We start from the raw sequence: 16,609 nt of genomic DNA, 5'->3' as shown, positions 1-16,609 counted from the left end.
AGCACCCAAATGTTCAACAGGACAGAGGAAAATGTAGCTCACAGAGCAGCACAGCAAATGCAGAGCAATTAAAAGAAGTTTAAGACTACAAGAACCCAAATGTTGTTGGCACAACAGAGGAGAAATCCCCCAAACAGCGCTCTGTGCCACTACCTGAGCGAGCCGCTGGCAGCAGCAGGGGAAGCTCTGCCGCCCGCAGGAAACAGAGGACAAAAGCGCAGCTGGGAGGCTGGGGGGTGTGAGTATTTCCTTCCATTCAGTCTTGCAGCAAATGTCGTCAAACTGGAGAAAGTCAAGCACAGCCTACCAAGATGCTGAGGGGAGCAAAGCATACAAAATACTTATCTAGTTCATTTGTGTAAGTATCTATACCCTGCAGAAGTGCTCCTGCTGTCGACAAGGACATGGCTGGCCAAGGAGGAACGCGCCTTCTCTGCTGAAGGATCTCTCCAGCATCTGAGCTATGAAGTAGAGAGCTCTGAGGCTGAGGTGACACCTGCCACTTCCCACAAGTCAGCCAGCCTCACAGAAAAGGGAACTGCAAGGTGCCAGGGCTTCCTAGCGATAAAAACAGGAGGCCCTGGACATAAAACTACCTCAGCCAGGCGCAGGCAAGCAGGACCATGCGTGTCCTGTCCAGCTTTACCTTCTGAAGGATCCTGGAAAGCACCATAGCCCAAGGGAAGGTACAGATCTTTCACAGCACAGACTCTGAATATATCTAGCTGGTCAGCCACAGAGCAGGCCAGCTGACACTTCTAGTTAAGGTTGACGTCTCCATCTTTGGGACTCCTCCAGCCCTGAAAATGACGCTATCGGCCCATGTCCTAACTTGCAATGACAAAAATCTTTCATTAGCCTGTCACCAGCACTGAATAGCTGCCAGGAGTGTCAGATGCCAGATGGCACCGAACCAAATGATTCATCACAAACGTGAGGAAACCTCACACTGCTTAGCTGATGCAGGCCATCATGTTACTGTTCTTCCTTTTTCCTTATCTGCACATGACAATGCTACCCAGGTTCAGGCGGCTCAACACACCTTCAGAGCAGTTCAGGACTGCAGCATGTCGCTACATAAATGGCACTCCAAGCGCTCTGGCTGCCTGGACATGCTCCTCAAGACATCTCTGTGAAAGTGCAGTCTTACAGTAACATCTGCCTGCTCAGACAGGAGATATCATCCCCAATATTCCCCTCCCCCAGAACAGTAAGAACAATTTCTGGGACTATCAGGAAACTGCACAAGACTCTCAGATGAAATCCCACAATGGGGGGGAGGTGCGTGTCCTATGCCTTTAGGTGACCAGAAAGTATTCGACTTCAAGACAACAGGTCTCCATCTGGACTATCAGCTTCATCAGTTCTAAACACATCTCCTACGGAAAGCCTGACATCATCTCAATTCTAGTAACTACACAGGCTTCAGCTGAGATTTCTGATGGGTCCCTAGAGCACCAGATGGCCCCAGAGTGGCTTGAGGGTACAAGAGGACCCATCTGCTGGAGACTGTATCTTCCACTCATGATCTGCACAGACACGGGTAGGTAAGCTGACACCGCTTCAAGACCTTCGGGCTGCAGCCAGATCAAATGCCAAGACCCTGAGCAGATGGTGGTCCCAGCTGCCTGTGAAGCACCATCCTCCCGATGCCACACGGTGACAAAGCAGCAGAGGCGACAGGAACGCCGAGTCCTCCTGAAGGCTACCTGCCACCATCCCGAATACAAAGACACACGGCCGAAAGCACATCGAGCTTCTGAAAGATGCAGATGACTGCCCAGAAGCAGATGACTGCCACCCTCCTACAACGATATGGACACTGGAAAAATCCATTCCTTCAAAGCAGCTGGGGACAAGGCTTCACCTGGGTGCTGGGAAAGCACCATCCGTAAGAGAGATAGGATGAGGCAGCAATAAATTACGGGACTGGAATGGCAAATGCTCACTATATGATCTGACTCCATTTGCTCAAGGTCAAGGCTGTAACTGACAATAACTTGGTAGTAAAATTACTTCAGTTACACAGCCATAACCTTAAGCTTCAGACTGCAACTGTCACACCACATTACCTGACTAGAAAGAGGAGCCCATTAAACTCTGCATGCCTACAAAAAAAGACTTCCTCTTTTCCAAGTGCTCCTATCAGATTGCTAGCCTGCAAAAGAGAATTAAAAACAACAAATGAAACGACACAGAAAGAGCAACACATCAGTGGCTCCAGGAAAACGAGAGGGTGGGTTCCTGAGGCACGTAACTGCATTCTGACATAACACCAGGCCTCACCTTTGTACTCAGGTGTGAACTCCTTCATTTCCGGGGGCAGAGATTCATAGAAGCGCTGCTCTCTGGTAATGAGGGGCTTGCAGACAGTATGGTCATCGTAGCGCATCATGCTGCTGTGGCCGCCCACCTGGTGAATGAAAGGCTCCAGCAGGACCCCCCGGTCTCCGGATCGAGTGGCATTCTTGCCATACTTGCCCACTTCCATGGTTTGACAAACACACATTGCGTTGGGCACCAGTTGCACTCTTGGAGCATGGGGAGAGCCACATGGGCTGGGAGGGGTAGCTCAGCAGTGGTCAGGCAGCCACAGGGGGGAAATCCTGGCAATCTGCTTCCTTATGATGATCTGAAAAAGCAAAGGAGAGTCCTGTGAACTGAGGATCACTTACATTCACTCATTTCCCAGGAAAAGTTTTTGGTAGTTATTTATATCCGTAACTGCTCCTCTTCTGTTCTCTGTTTACATCCCACTTGTTTCAGCACGCTCCTCGCCACCTCTTTGATTTTCTGGGTAAACACACACTAATTTGGAGGCAGTCTCATCTAGAGCTTCTCCAGTAGACTTGACAGGAGACAGGGAATGGAGGATACAGGAATATTCTGAGCCTCCATCTTTACAAAATACTATTTCCTTCCTTTAGTTCATTTTATCAGTAAGGCAAAGTGATAACAGAGCACAAACTGTGAGCTACAGCACAATGAGAACCAAGCCCACCCCTGCCGTCAGTCACAGTGACAGAACTAACACAGGCAGAACAAACATTTCAAGAATCTGAATTCCACTCCTTGTGCCTCTGCATTTTTAACATCTGAACAACCAAATAAGTCCTGTTCATCTCCTACCCTAACACTGTTTCCTCCTTTTTCTGACTCCCAGTTCTTCAAGCTATGACATGAAAGACTCTTGGAACAAGCAGGCCACACTCATTCTGTTGCTGTGCTATGCTGTATCTGAATGGATTCCCCTCGGACTCTCTCCTTGATTACTCTAAGCCCTTCGGGACAACTACTATTTCCTGATGCTTTCCCAGCACCTATGTGCACAATAGGCCCCTGATCTCCAGCAGCAGACAACAGAGATTGCTAAATCCAATTCATGTCTGCAGACTGCCCAGCACAGCCACAGGATGATGGAAAAGCAAAGCCGTCCAGATTCACTCCAGATGATTTGCCCTTGCCAGCTCAGATCATAACTGCTCCTGAGGCTGCTGGGGAAAACGCCTTGGGATTTCCGCACAACGATGGAGTTATCCAAAGTCTTTGCTACAAGAACCATATGGTGACTACAGTTTCTGAATTAATCAAATTTCCAGTTTCTTAGTACAGCCACAGCCAAGGGCAATAATTTCAGAACTGAGGGATCTTGGAGGCCTGAACAAGGGACATGGTTCAGGCTGTTCCTCATCTGGCCATGGGATGTCTCTGCAGCTACACAACACTGCCAGGCTGGGGGAAGCACCGGGATGAAGACCAGCTCTTCTTCCTCCCCTCCAATTCATGTAAGGGATGCAGCTCAAGAGATTAAAACCGAGGGACGGTACTTTGTAGCGTGTTTAACCCAACCTAACCCAAAAGCTCCCCGCAACAGGACAACACTTCTCTCTCCCTGTCCGCACTTTCCTGCTCACTCTCTCACACTGGATTTTGGGATAGTATGAGTGTACGTTTGAGTTGAATCATCTCACTGATCCGACGGAAAACATTTCCTTTTGTGGTTACATGACCACAGGATCACACAACTGCATTCGGCGTAAGGCGAACAAGGTGAATATTTAGCTGGCTTTTAAGGTGGGGGGCAGGGAATAGGAGGGGAAAAAAAAAAACACAAACCACAACACAGATGGTCCTTCTCTGTAGCAACTCATATCAAAGCCTCTTCAAGGTATCCTTCAAAGTCTCTGTCTCCTAAACTCACTCAGAGCCTAAGTCGTATCACAAAGACCAAAACATGCCGTGGATCTCTCTCCTCCCTCTTATTTGCTTTATCAACAAGACGGAATTTCAGGAGCATAGGCTTGCTTACATCATACATGTTTTAGTTTGGTTAATGGCAGTTAATATCCAAGAACAAGCAAGGCACCAGCCCAGCACTTCACGGATTTCAGACAAACATTTCACAGACTTAAATCTCCCCCTTGCTGACACAGCTTTGTCTTAGATTAGGGTTCTTTTATTTCACCAGTGACTAAAGTAGAGTTTTCAATTATTCCAAACAACATAGGGGACAACTTAATACCTTCCTGTAGTTTAAACTTCTTGGGACAAGCCAGATAAGAGATTCATCTGTGTGATAACAGCAGTGGGCATACTCAGGAGGGAGATACACACATGATTCTCAGGTCTGGTACTGGTTCCCAGTTTTCACTGAAAGCCACTCACAAAACGTCTCAGGGTCTCAGTTTTGCCAGTGACAGAAGGAAGAACTATAATCCATACCTTAGAGAAGGGGGATTATCTAAGCAGATTTATTAGCTTCAGACACCTTCGTTAACTTCAGAAGAAGATCACAAACACCCAGGCAGACGTGCGCAACCCCCAAGGTCCGTGCAGGCTGTTCTCGCAGTTAGGAGTGCCTCACCTATGGGCTACAGGCAGATTTCGGCCATCAGAGCAAGAGATGCAAACCCTCGGCCTCTTCCAGCAGCCTTCCTTCCTGAAGGTGAGCAACAACTACAAAGACACCACCTGAATTACTCTGAGGACAACAGCCACCCTCTCCAAGAAGTCCCACAAGCCTTCTCCATTACATGGCCTAGAGATACCTGCGAGCTGACTACAGTGGTCCAAGGGCTCCCAGGAAAGTGGGAGCCCTTGGACCATCAAGCAGTGCCCCCGGCTCCCTGCCAAGTACCCCACCGCCCCCAAGAAAACCCGACATGACAAGTTTTGGATGTGCAGTCACACCTGGGAGGGAGCGACAGCCACAAAGAAAGCGTTCTGTGGCCCTGACACGAGAGAAGGAGCTGGGTGCCAGGTGGGGAGAGTGTCCAAACCCAGTCACAACTGCTCCACATATTCATCTACGTGCTCCAAAGAAACCAGTGATATAGCCACTATTTTCCCACGTACGAGTGGTAAGTAGCATTTCAGAGACATTTAAAACAAAGTTATCTACAGGGCCTGAAAAAGACACACTATCGCTCGGATACAGCTTTGTGTTTTTCATCAGACCAACTCAAAGGGTTATTACTAAACATGGACACTATCCACAAATAAAGACAGAAGAACTCCAGCAGTTTCAAACAAGTACAAAGCAGAAAACTATTTGGAGGCCTAAATATTACTCATCCTTCCTCTGTTAAACAAAGGCATGGGTTCAACTATTTTAGCTGGCTTATAAAATTCAGAGTACTTCCAATTATACTGCAAAATGCAGCTTGAGGGAGACCAGTTCATCCAAGCAGATCCTTTGGTATATTCCACCACCACAGTTCAAACAGCAGTCAAACATTCAGGCCAGTTTAGCATTCCCCCTTCCAAGAGGCTGATCTGTAGCTAACAGGACGGATCACCCACCACGCCAGACTCACAAGAGGTGGGGGGTGAGGTTCAGGGACAGAGCTGTTGGTGACTACAGAAGAACATACCACATCCCATATTCCACTATCCTCCCCAGAAAAAAAACTCTTGTACTGGAAGAGAATTTGCTCTACAGTATTTAAGTCTGGATGTCTGTGTGTCAGTGTACCTGGTCCAAATTTGAACTGCATACCTCACTGTTCAAATACTTACTTATTAGCAAGACGGGCATAAAAGAGCAATATTCTGTATTTTCTTGTAGTAACACACAAAACATTTCCCAAAAAAAGCCCGGAAGACGCACAAGGTAACTCTGCTCTTCCTAACCATTAAGCGGGGTAAAACCTGCCGCCAGTACCAACATTACCCTCCAGCAGAGCATATGCCCCTCCACAGAAACAGTGCTGAGCTCTTGAAGACCCAGCCAGAGTACTTTCAAACATTACTGAACCCCTGCGGAAGACTACCAACGCCTTATCAGACCACCACCACCATTAAGGAGATGCCTGCTCCTGCCAGTTCACAGTGCCAGGCCATCACCACCTGAAGATGTCAGCACCGGAACAAGGGAGTGGGAAGAGCAGGGGTGTCCTCTTTGATGGTGTCACTTCAGGTGACAGGCAAACTAGCCTCAAGAGGTCCCCGCAACCTTGAGAGTTGGGGGTGGAGAGCTGCATTGCAACAGGTTCGAGAATTACTGCAGACCACACCACGATGGTGATGCTCCCAATCTTTATAAGCCATCTTGTGTGGGAACACTGGCTACGCTCCATGACTCACTAGTAAAGCTATTTTCCAAAATAAAATGGAGAACAAACATTTAAAACTGTGACGTATTACACAGCAAGAAAGCTGACTACATTAAGCACTGTTGATTCACGCCTTTGTTGTGAGCAGCTTGCCCGTCTGTCTTTCCAGCATTGCCTTGCTCTTGTCTCCTCGGACCGCAGCCAGCCCTCAGGACCTGCGGCGATGAAGACTAAAGCAGATGGCCACTGACGATTCTGGAGCCAGGCCACAGGCAAGGGACAAATACTGACCTCAAGATCAAGCTCACAAAAGTTGGACTTACCCTTAACAACCCCACAGCAGTCAGGAGCAAAGCACAACAATACAAAATACCACTACACCAGGCACCTGGATAGCTGGTGCCTGCTGACTGCTTCTTGTGAGCGCATCCGTGCTGAAAACTATGGTGTTTTCTAGTCATGCTGGATTGGGTGACCCAGCTTCTACAGAAGAAAATCCAGCCTCAGACAAAAAAAGGTCTCCCACTGTGCTATGAGATCAGCACAAAAGCTGACCCAGGGGCCTGAGACATGTTTGTCTAGACAGCAGAAAATGGAGCTGACCCCTGGGACCTGGGCAGAGAACACAACTCTGCAAGAACCTGCAGCACCGTTTAGGACGTAACCAGAAGCATTTGGCCAGCCTGGTATCCAGGAAGCTACAAACTTTCCTAGCCTGTCTGAGCGCATAGCTTCGAATCCTGATGCTCCTCCTGCACCTTGTCGAACACTTGAACTATTACCAAATACAGCCCCTCTTGGACACACTGCCCTCACCAAGGCAAGCGTGGCTCTTCAGATCAAGGCCAGATAGTAGAATATGATCCTCATGCATACATCAAAAGCAAAACAGAAGTTTTAGGGAAAGGTGCTGAAGAATGCCATCTGAGGAAGAGAATGTCAACAGCAAGGCTGGTGGAGCAACTGCAATAAACAAGGCCACAGAAAGAACACCAGCCACTGAGAGGTGTGCTCCACCCCATGCCATGAGCTAAACAAAAGCACGCTTCCTTCACCAATACTCTTCCTGCCTCAACAACAGGGCACAAATGCACCAACTGCTGAAATGAGCCCAAGGACAGAGCCATACCTACTTTAAGACAGAGCTTGACTGCACTTACAGAAAAGACCACGTGGAAAATAATTAAGCTTGTAATACGAATCCTTAGGCATACCCTGTGTTTCTGCCTCCAAGAGATCCAAAGGCAGACTATTTGTGCCATACTTCCATCACGCTGATCACAAAGCTTCAGCACTTCTGCCAGCAGCCTGTGAGATGAAGAATTTTCTCCTCTTCCTAAGAAAGGAGCGGAAGACAAGCCTTTTCAGCTCTTTCTTAAGAAAGGGAGGCTGAGCTATGCAGTTTTAACTACGGCTGGAATGCCTAAACCACTCGATAAAACCAGCACCTAGATCTGGGGTTAAAGAAGGCTTTTTTCTTAGAGGCCAGAGTAGCGGGAATTGCTAAGGCCCTTCTGCTGTCACCTATACATAAAGCACAGCATGCTTTCACGGCGGGATGAGGTACTTGAATTCCTCGCTAGGGATCTAGACCCAGGGCACAGACAATACCCGTTTCTCACACAGGCACACTACAGTGGTAACTTTTTTTTAATGTCAAGCCTTAGCACACAACAGCGCATAGTGAACATCTGTCACGGTTGGCAACATATGGAGCAGGTACTCTGCTAAGCTTTGCAAACATCTGCCACACAGTCATCTGCAAGTGAGGGTAACCAAAGCCGGGGCTCAAACGGCCTCTTCCAGCTTGTATTCCTATTCGGCCTGATGCTGGAAAAGCTGGCACAACTGCGATAACATCAGGCTGGGGAGCGGCAGAGGACTGCACGTAACAGGGATGATAGAAGCTGATTTAATTCCCTTGCTGCTCTTTTCTCCAGGCTTCCCCTTCTTCACTGGAGAAATGCAGCGCATTGGCAGGAGGGCACAGGCTGCCTGGGGACCTGCCAGTCCTTGTCACCGCTACCAGTGTTACCGCAAAGGGAAGGCTGGAGGAAGCTCCAGCCATGGGCAGGTCACCATCACCCTCTCCTCTTCCATAGGCAAGGAGGATGAGCGAAAGGGAGCTGAGCTGCCGAATCCCACTACACCTCGGCAAACATATCCCACCCCAGCAGCAAAGGGCACCTTCTTTCTCTGCTCAGAAGCACTGACTTCAGTCCAAGCCTGGAAGTTTCCATAGCAGCAACATCTGATCGAATATGTACATTAACAAAAGGTTGCTTTATCAGTACCGGCCCAGAAGATTTTCTTCCAAGTTTGGGCCCAGGAGAGCAGGAACATCCAGTATCAGCTTTGCATTTTATAGGAGAGATAAGAATATGACACATGGTTTCTAGAGAAGAGCTTAGGGAAGATCAGTGCTTGTGAGGCCTCATTGCTCAGCTGTCCATGAGCTAATTTCTGGCTTCTCTTCATCTCACAAAGAGGAAAAGTCTCTGCTGGATACAGGTTATTTTTAAACTATTCCAATGCAAACGCTGATGTTCAGCACAGCTCTCTGATCCCACAGTCAGAGACAATTAGAAAGGAACTTATTTTCAACAGTCACAAACCATAAGGAACCAACCCAACCCACTATGAAAAGACACTTACTGAATTCACACTAGTGAAGGGGCTCGTAGTACAGAACTGTAGTCCTTGCATTCATAGAGGGGAGGGGAAAAAAAGGAAGAAAACTTACATCCATCCCATTGTAGAGGTTTAGCTCAAAGACTAACTTGGAAAGAATCCGTAACTCAACTTCTAGACTGAATAAGCAGAAGGAACAATTTGCCTCAAAATCTTATGTTTACAGTTTTCATTAATGCTGGTAATAAAGCATACCTGCTCTTCAGTCACAGACCTTGGCCTCCTCCCCAAGACTGAGGCTTAAATAAGCCAACCACATCCCTATGGAAGTCCTGAAGGACTGCAGGATCATCCAGGTAACTCCACCCAGAGGCCTCCCCAGCAGGCAGACAATGGAATGACTCTGCTGAGTTCAGCATGAGGAGTACATTCCGAAACACTGCATGTCCATGTCAGCTGTGGGTACCAAACTCTACAACCTCAGCAGTCCCAGAAGGTGGGATAGATGAGCAGGTGAACACACCATGCTAATCTGCTGACACAAAATCAGAGAATGAGTCAGCGCTGGTGATGCTTGTGCTGAACCAGAGGACAAACACACGGCACAGCAAGCCACTCCTAACAGAAAAGGAAGGTGCGATTTTGCGGTAACATGCAGAGAGCTTTGCCAGATGGATGACACTGGGGGGGACTGCTCAGTGCCAGGGGGGCAGCCCCAACAAAGAGATGAGAATCCACCACAATCAGGTGAGTGGTGGTCTCAGGTTTGTGCCACAACAGGGGCAAAGAGAACAACTGATATCTCTTAAGTAAGTTCTTACCTCATCTTCTCCTGGTTAAAAACACCTCAGAAGTCCTCAGAGGCGTCAAGGCCAGAGCCAAGCAAGTCAGTTTGGCCTAATTACCTACAGAGCAGCTGCTGGCTCCCGAGGCAGAAAGATGCTGTCATCATACACTTGTGCAAGCACTTCTGGAGCTCGAGCTCCCACTGACACCTCCACACAGACTCGACAAGTAGGAATGATTGTGCACCTTATGCTGGTGTCCCTCAGGCTCCTAGACAGTACAGATGCCTGAAAGGCTGGTGGGAAGATGGGACAAGATCCCCCCAGCTTGTGTAAGAACACCAGGAAACCTCCACCAAAAGCACCAAAATCCCAGAAAACGGAAGTACTTGTGCAGCTGTAAAACCAGTTTTCAGGCTTGAGAGGGTGGTTGACAGGAACTGAAAGGAACAGTAGATGTGCTGCATCTTACACCTGCCGCACACAGGAAGCAAAGCAGAGCCCAAAGCGAGGATTCTGCAAGAAAAAAAAAAAAAAAGTCAAGTCCCCCAACTCAAGAGCAATGGCACACATACACTCCGCTTTCAGACCACACGTGGGCTGACAAAGAAGAGAAAGAAGAGGTGTTTTCGGGCTCTTTGCCCTCCACCACTTCATAAGGAATCTTCAGAACACAAAAGAAAAACGAAAGATAAAAAACAAGACTTACCCAGAAAAAACAAAATATAAAATCTATTTGAAATAAAAAGTCAAACAAAGAAGATTCACCTACCTGCACTTCATAATTTTTTTCTGCTTTCAGAATGTGTAAAAACATTGAATTTAGGAAGAAAACCTAGGTGAATACCTAGGCCTACAGCTCCCTTACAGGGAAATGGCAGTCAAAAAAAAAAACCCACATGCATCAAAAGCTTGGACTGCACAAGGAAAAAGAGCATGTTGATACTTTACTAATTTAGTAAAACAGGGCAGATTTTGGGGTGGAGACAACTGCTTGTCTTGGTTGCTCTTTAAAGTGATCCTCCACAATGAAACCAACTCCATCCAAATACCTTGGTTTAAAAAAACAAACAATATTATGTTCAGATTTCTTTTGGCACTGATCAAGCCAAATCGGTTTCTAATTCCTCCTCCAGTATTTCTTCAGACCATGGTCACATAGGCAATCCTTTGACAACTGCACCGGCACAGGCAGCGCTCTCCCACTCAACTCTGCTGCGCTGGTACAACTGTCTGCAGCCTCACCATGAATCAAATTCGGGATCTGATTGCAGTCAAAAATAAACCAGCACTTTGTTTCGTTTTTTTAAGGATTACGTTTCAACCCAGGTCAGATCCCCAACCTATTGTGCAGCTATACAAACAGTTGTATCAGCACAAGGTGCCTGAATTGCTGATGGTTATCCTTGTGCCTAAAACCAACACTCGCACTCCCAGCTCACCTCATTTCACGGCTGCTGTAGAATAGGATTATTTACTCCACTGAACATGTGGGGTACTTTATTGCTGCAGCTCATAACTGCATGGAGGGTCTCTTTAATGAGACAAAATGAGGTTACATTGATGAGTATCCTACAACTAAGGCATGGCTACTGAGCTCCCTTGAGCTGTTGCATGTCCTAAATTATATGTCATTTTTGCAGTCTGCATGCTAAAATAAACATAAAAACATGACTAACACAGTCACTGATGTGAATGAACAGCTTTGGGCCAAGTTCTGAAACAAAACGCTCCTAGAAATTGCATAACCATTAACTATTTTGGTGATCTTCCATTCAAAAAAACCTCAAGCCTACACGACGTGCAGATTCCCACCAATCTGAAGACTGTGACATTCAAGGAGCAAGGAGTCTATCTACAGTTTTGGCAACTCTTCAATTGCAGCTGGATTTTAACATGGAAATACAAAAAGAAAGATGGAAAACCAAAATAACCACAAAGCAATGATGAAATGCTAGTACACTTTAGAAATGACCATGAGACAAACAGACTGGAAGTTCTTTTCCCAAATTACCAGCTCAAATACGGTCTGAAACAAAAGCAACTGAAAATACTTTCTATTTGACGGCTGCCTGGCAACCTACTAGAAAGGACTTGGTTCTCAGTTCTCTGCTTTCAGCTGGTGACAGGTATCAGCATCAGACACACACCATTATGTAAGGCCTTCTCATTGAAAAAAAAGCACAAAAGGCTGAATAACCATTAAGATCTGACTTCTAGAACAGAGTAGGAGGCTTCAGGAAACAAGATGTCTACGGTTTCTCTTGCGTCTGCTCTAGAAGGCAAGAATCACAGTCTCTACGCTGCTCAGCAGCCTTGTTTTGTAGATGTCATCAAATCAATCTACAAGGACACAGAAAACTAACAAAACTGGTATTTGGCAAATCTTATCCTTCACTCCTTAACATGCATCTCGGGGCATAGTTCCATGACAGCTTAAATAAATCTAAGTCAGTGCTCTTCAAACCCATCCTGTCTCTTGAGTCAGCACTGGCACTCACCTGATCCTGCCTAGAAACTAGCCTGGCAAGAAAGTTAGCAGGGGAAAAAAAGGAAGTTGGTTTTGCCAATGTGGCTTCCTGAACTGGTTTAGTGCCAGTGCCCAACAAAAGTAAAAGGGAAGAATCACCCAGCAGGGTAAAGGCAGGCAGAGGAGCAGCAGAGCCAATTTCATTCAGCTTCGACTGTACGCTCAGAGAACAGCCTCCCCTGACCTGAGAGAGACAACTTTTTCAGCTCCCTCCCGATATCTCCTTTAGACCACCAGCAGCACTCTAGCAGACAAAGTACCTGATCTGGTAGGAAACTAAACCAGCAATATACATAAAACAAAACAAAAAGCCTTCAGTTTTCCGCTGGATCAGGTCCCTAACAGATCTGACCATGATGTTCACAACTCCCTTAGCATCAAAAGAAGGGAGAAAGTGGGAACATGTGATGAAAGGCAAGGAAAGGAAAGGCTAAAGCTCAACTTCAAGCAACTGCAAAGCTACACTCTCACTCCACACAGACAAAATATCACAACAGGAGTATGTAATATTTATATAAAAACACTTTTATATGAAAGATTTTAATCGTACATTAAAAAAATCATCAATCTAATTTTTCATGTTTTAATTTTCCACAACACATCATTAACACTTAAAAGGCCCTATTTCCTCAAAAATAAATCTTTGTTACCAGCATTGTTTTCACAGCAAAAGAGCTACTAAAAACATATAGGAGCGAGTGAGAAACAGCCTGTTGTGATTAACTAGGGCATGACAAACAGCAGCAGCATGTGCAAGCAGTACTGGGGAGCAAAGCTAGGAGGATCAGCGACGACAACGCGATACAGACTACATAGATTCCTGAACAACAAAATACTTAGAAACTGCCACCTGGGTTACCTACAAGGCTCTCTTTACTGTGGTTATACTGTTAATAAAGTCACTTCAGAAAGCTGACCACTTCTGCACAACCAAGCTTCTTTGGAAGCAAGAACTGACCCATTTAAAGGGCTCTAGGTAGGAAACTGCTGCAACAGTTACTGTGAAGTGATCCGTATCAAACTGGTTTCAGCAGTAACGCACGCAACTTAAGCGCACATACTACCCAGAGTAGTTGTCAGTCAATACACCAGAGCCCCCTGTGTGCTGTCATGTTCAGAAAGGCGAAAGCCTCACCAGATGGTTGCAGCAACAAAGGTGACATGAAGCTGGAACTAGCAACTTGTCCCCTGCCTCATCATCAAAGGGGCCTTGTCCCATCACAGCTCTGAAAGCTGCACATATGCGCCCCTCATCTGCTGGAGACCGAACACTTCACCATCCACTGCGCACCGCAATACCTTAACACTAGTGACTTCACAGGGTCTTCTCAGAAGAATTTCACTAGTTCATAAGGCACATCTCATAACTTTAGCCTGACACCCACTTTCCACGTGATCAACATCTGTTTAAGTTAGCTAGCTCTTGTCCCTGCTCGGAACACCTAACTCTGGACACAGCATTGATCAAATGGTGGATTCCTGGAAGACCTAGTTTTGCCTCAGAGATGCAGCAAATTGAATTTCTGCTTGTCATCTTGCTGCAACTTGGAGGACAACACGCTCAAACAACAGTCTAGGCTACTTCCATAGACAATTTACTCCTCCAAAATTCTGGGTTAAAGCTGCAGCTGCCTCTTGAATAAGCAGCAAGCTTCCAGCATGACTGTATTGAGACAATCCTGAAAAAAGTAGGTCTTTCTGAAGCAAACAGTATGTTCATGAGCAAATGCTACCACATCTCTGTCCTAACAAATCACTAGAATATCATAAATCAGAAGCAAGATGTTTATCTTAAATTCTTGACTGCTGACACTTAGTCACTAACATTGAAAATATTTCTCTTTAAATATCAAACACACATATTGAAGGATTTAAAAACATCAAGAAAATTCTGTAAAGCCATCATTTAGGACTGTATTTAGACATCCGAGTTCCTCACAATTCTCCATGGGTGCAACCGCGGTGAAGCTGTAGAGTGCTAAGCAGAAGCACGTGGTCCCGTTTAGATCAAAGCACACTCCAAGTGTCTCCTGAGTAACAGACTAGTATTGTACAGAGTAAGACTTCACAACGCTGTCAGATACGATTATCAACCCGTACGCACACAGCTGTCTTCTGGCAGGTAGTCTCTGCTTGTGCAAACCTGAGGCAGTAGGACTTCTACGGAGGTCAAGACTCGCAGGATTCATCTAGACCTATTTTCCGCTGCTGTGAGATGAAATATGAAAGAGGTATACAAATTGATCACAAAGACAGAGCTTTGTATGGGGATTGTTTTTCACCCTGCAAAAGGTGACCTCCCAAAGCCTCTCACTCTACTCTCATTTAAGAGGATTACGAATCCTACCCCTGGGAGACCTCTGCTCAGCTACTGGCCCGCTGATATTACACATTAATACTATGCCTTGTCTCTTCATTCTTATCAGCAGAGAGATATCAGAAGAATTTATAAGGTCACTGCTCAAAGATCAGGACTTTAAATGGAACCTCTAATGCAAGCTGGGAAAGCCACAGTCAGTGGCGTTCAGTGGGGACTCTGCTTTGTGGCTGCCACACGCTCAGCTGCGGGTCTGCGCAGTTCAGCTTATCTGCACATGCAGGCTACCGACTACCCTTGGAAGCAGACATTTCATCAAGAAGCAACTAAAAACCAGAGCTCATCCTATGCTAAAACATTAGGGCAAGTCTAGCAAATGCAGTTCACAGCTCCACAGCTCAGGCACAGACTGCACCAAACCAAAGAGAAAGCCTCGGCAAGCACTACGCCCAGGCGCATTTTCAAGAAGTGAGGAGCAGCAATGTGCTGCAAGTACACACTAGCATCTCAAGGGGAATGCCAAGGAGTAGGCTGCAGCAAATTCAATTACATAAATCTTTTTTCACAGACACCAGGAACTAAGAATTTGAGGACTTCTTTTGGTTTTTGCACCTTCCAACAAGACACCGTTTGGACACTTCTGAATGCAGGCTATGAAGCAAGTCCTGCACGATCGATCCCTAGACAACAATAATCAGGAATCATTTTGCTTGCCACTTAATAGCACACCAAGTGGAAGCAATCTATGCTGCCATGCAGGTGAACATACCAGGGGTTTTCCTTCATAAAGTAATCAAAGTTAAAAACATTACAAATTGTATAGTTAAACACTGTAAAGGCTAGACCTGAAGAGGAATCTTAACAGGTAGGAACACACTCCCAGCAAGGATGCAGAATCTCTGTGAACGGAGATTTAGGATGAGATTAGACATATATACAAGCTAATCCAAATGGATACAGTCAGTTCCAATAGCAAAATATTCTCAGAAGGAAAAAAAAAAAAGTACATGACTAACAGAACAGAAGATCTTCTCAGACGCATCTGTGAGAACACTCCATGGCTTTGGCTGTTTCAGACTACACAGTGCCATGGCTAAGCAAAGCCAAGAGTTGACTTTTAACCAACAACTGTACAGAGAAGCTACAGGATTAATCACAGTAGCACAAGAGTCACAAGGAGCTAAACCAATGAAGAATTATTACAAAAGCTGTAAAATGCACAGGAGCTCAAATTACATTCCATGAGTAGTTTTGATAAAATGAGTGATCTACAGCTTTCCCAGAGACCACTAACCGAAAGACAAACATAAGCAGCTTGTGGTGAACTTGAATTTTTAGTATCTGTTCTCAATTTTTGAATTATGATGCTTTTACAACAGAAAAAACAGCTTTGATTAAAATAATGCCTGCTGCTGCAGATAAATGATGTCCACAGAAAAATCCACAACTAGGACAAAACAGAACTTCTAATTGCTTTTATTAATTTTGCGGTGACAAAAATGAGTCAAGATAAATGTTATGTAAAACCATTAACCTCTTTGCTGATAACTGGCACCTTAATCTAGCACAGTACCACACCAGATAGCTAAAACTGAATTCTTAATGCCAAAGCACCACTGGCTGCAGCAAGGCAGTAATAGCAACAATGGAAAGGAAAAAAATTGCAAAGCAAGCACTATACACTGAATTTTGCCATTACAGTTCCTTGGGCACAAGTACATACACCTGAGCTTGCCCAATTCTAAACAAACAGTGTTCTCTCCACACTGGTAATCCCAAAAATATTATCAGA

The 16,609-nt window shown here is 45.8% G+C and overlaps 1 protein-coding gene across 7 annotated transcripts in view; it reads right to left on the bottom strand.

The window, feature by feature from the left end:
* The window catches only part of IP6K1 (inositol hexakisphosphate kinase 1), a 38,452-nt gene that overhangs the window by 6,548 nt on the left and 15,295 nt on the right, over nt 1–16,609 (bottom strand). For 4 of the 7 annotated variants that reach the window (XM_075432531.1, XM_075432537.1, XM_075432534.1 and 1 more), the window contains 2 exons: nt 10,007–10,486; nt 2,287–2,632 (listed from right to left, as the gene is read on the bottom strand). In XM_075432531.1, coding sequence (XP_075288646.1) covers nt 2,287–2,509 — 223 coding nt within the window. In that variant the 5' untranslated portion in view covers nt 2,510–2,632; nt 10,007–10,486. The remainder of the gene's footprint in view (nt 1–2,286; nt 2,633–10,006; nt 10,487–16,609) is intronic. The other 3 variants (XM_075432532.1, XM_075432536.1, XM_075432533.1) reach the window with 2 other exon arrangements.

Source organism: Opisthocomus hoazin, chromosome 11 (assembly GCF_030867145.1).
Source record: "Opisthocomus hoazin isolate bOpiHoa1 chromosome 11, bOpiHoa1.hap1, whole genome shotgun sequence".
NCBI lineage: Eukaryota > Metazoa > Chordata > Aves > Opisthocomiformes > Opisthocomidae > Opisthocomus > Opisthocomus hoazin.
This window is presented reverse-complemented; position numbering and strand designations above follow the sequence as displayed.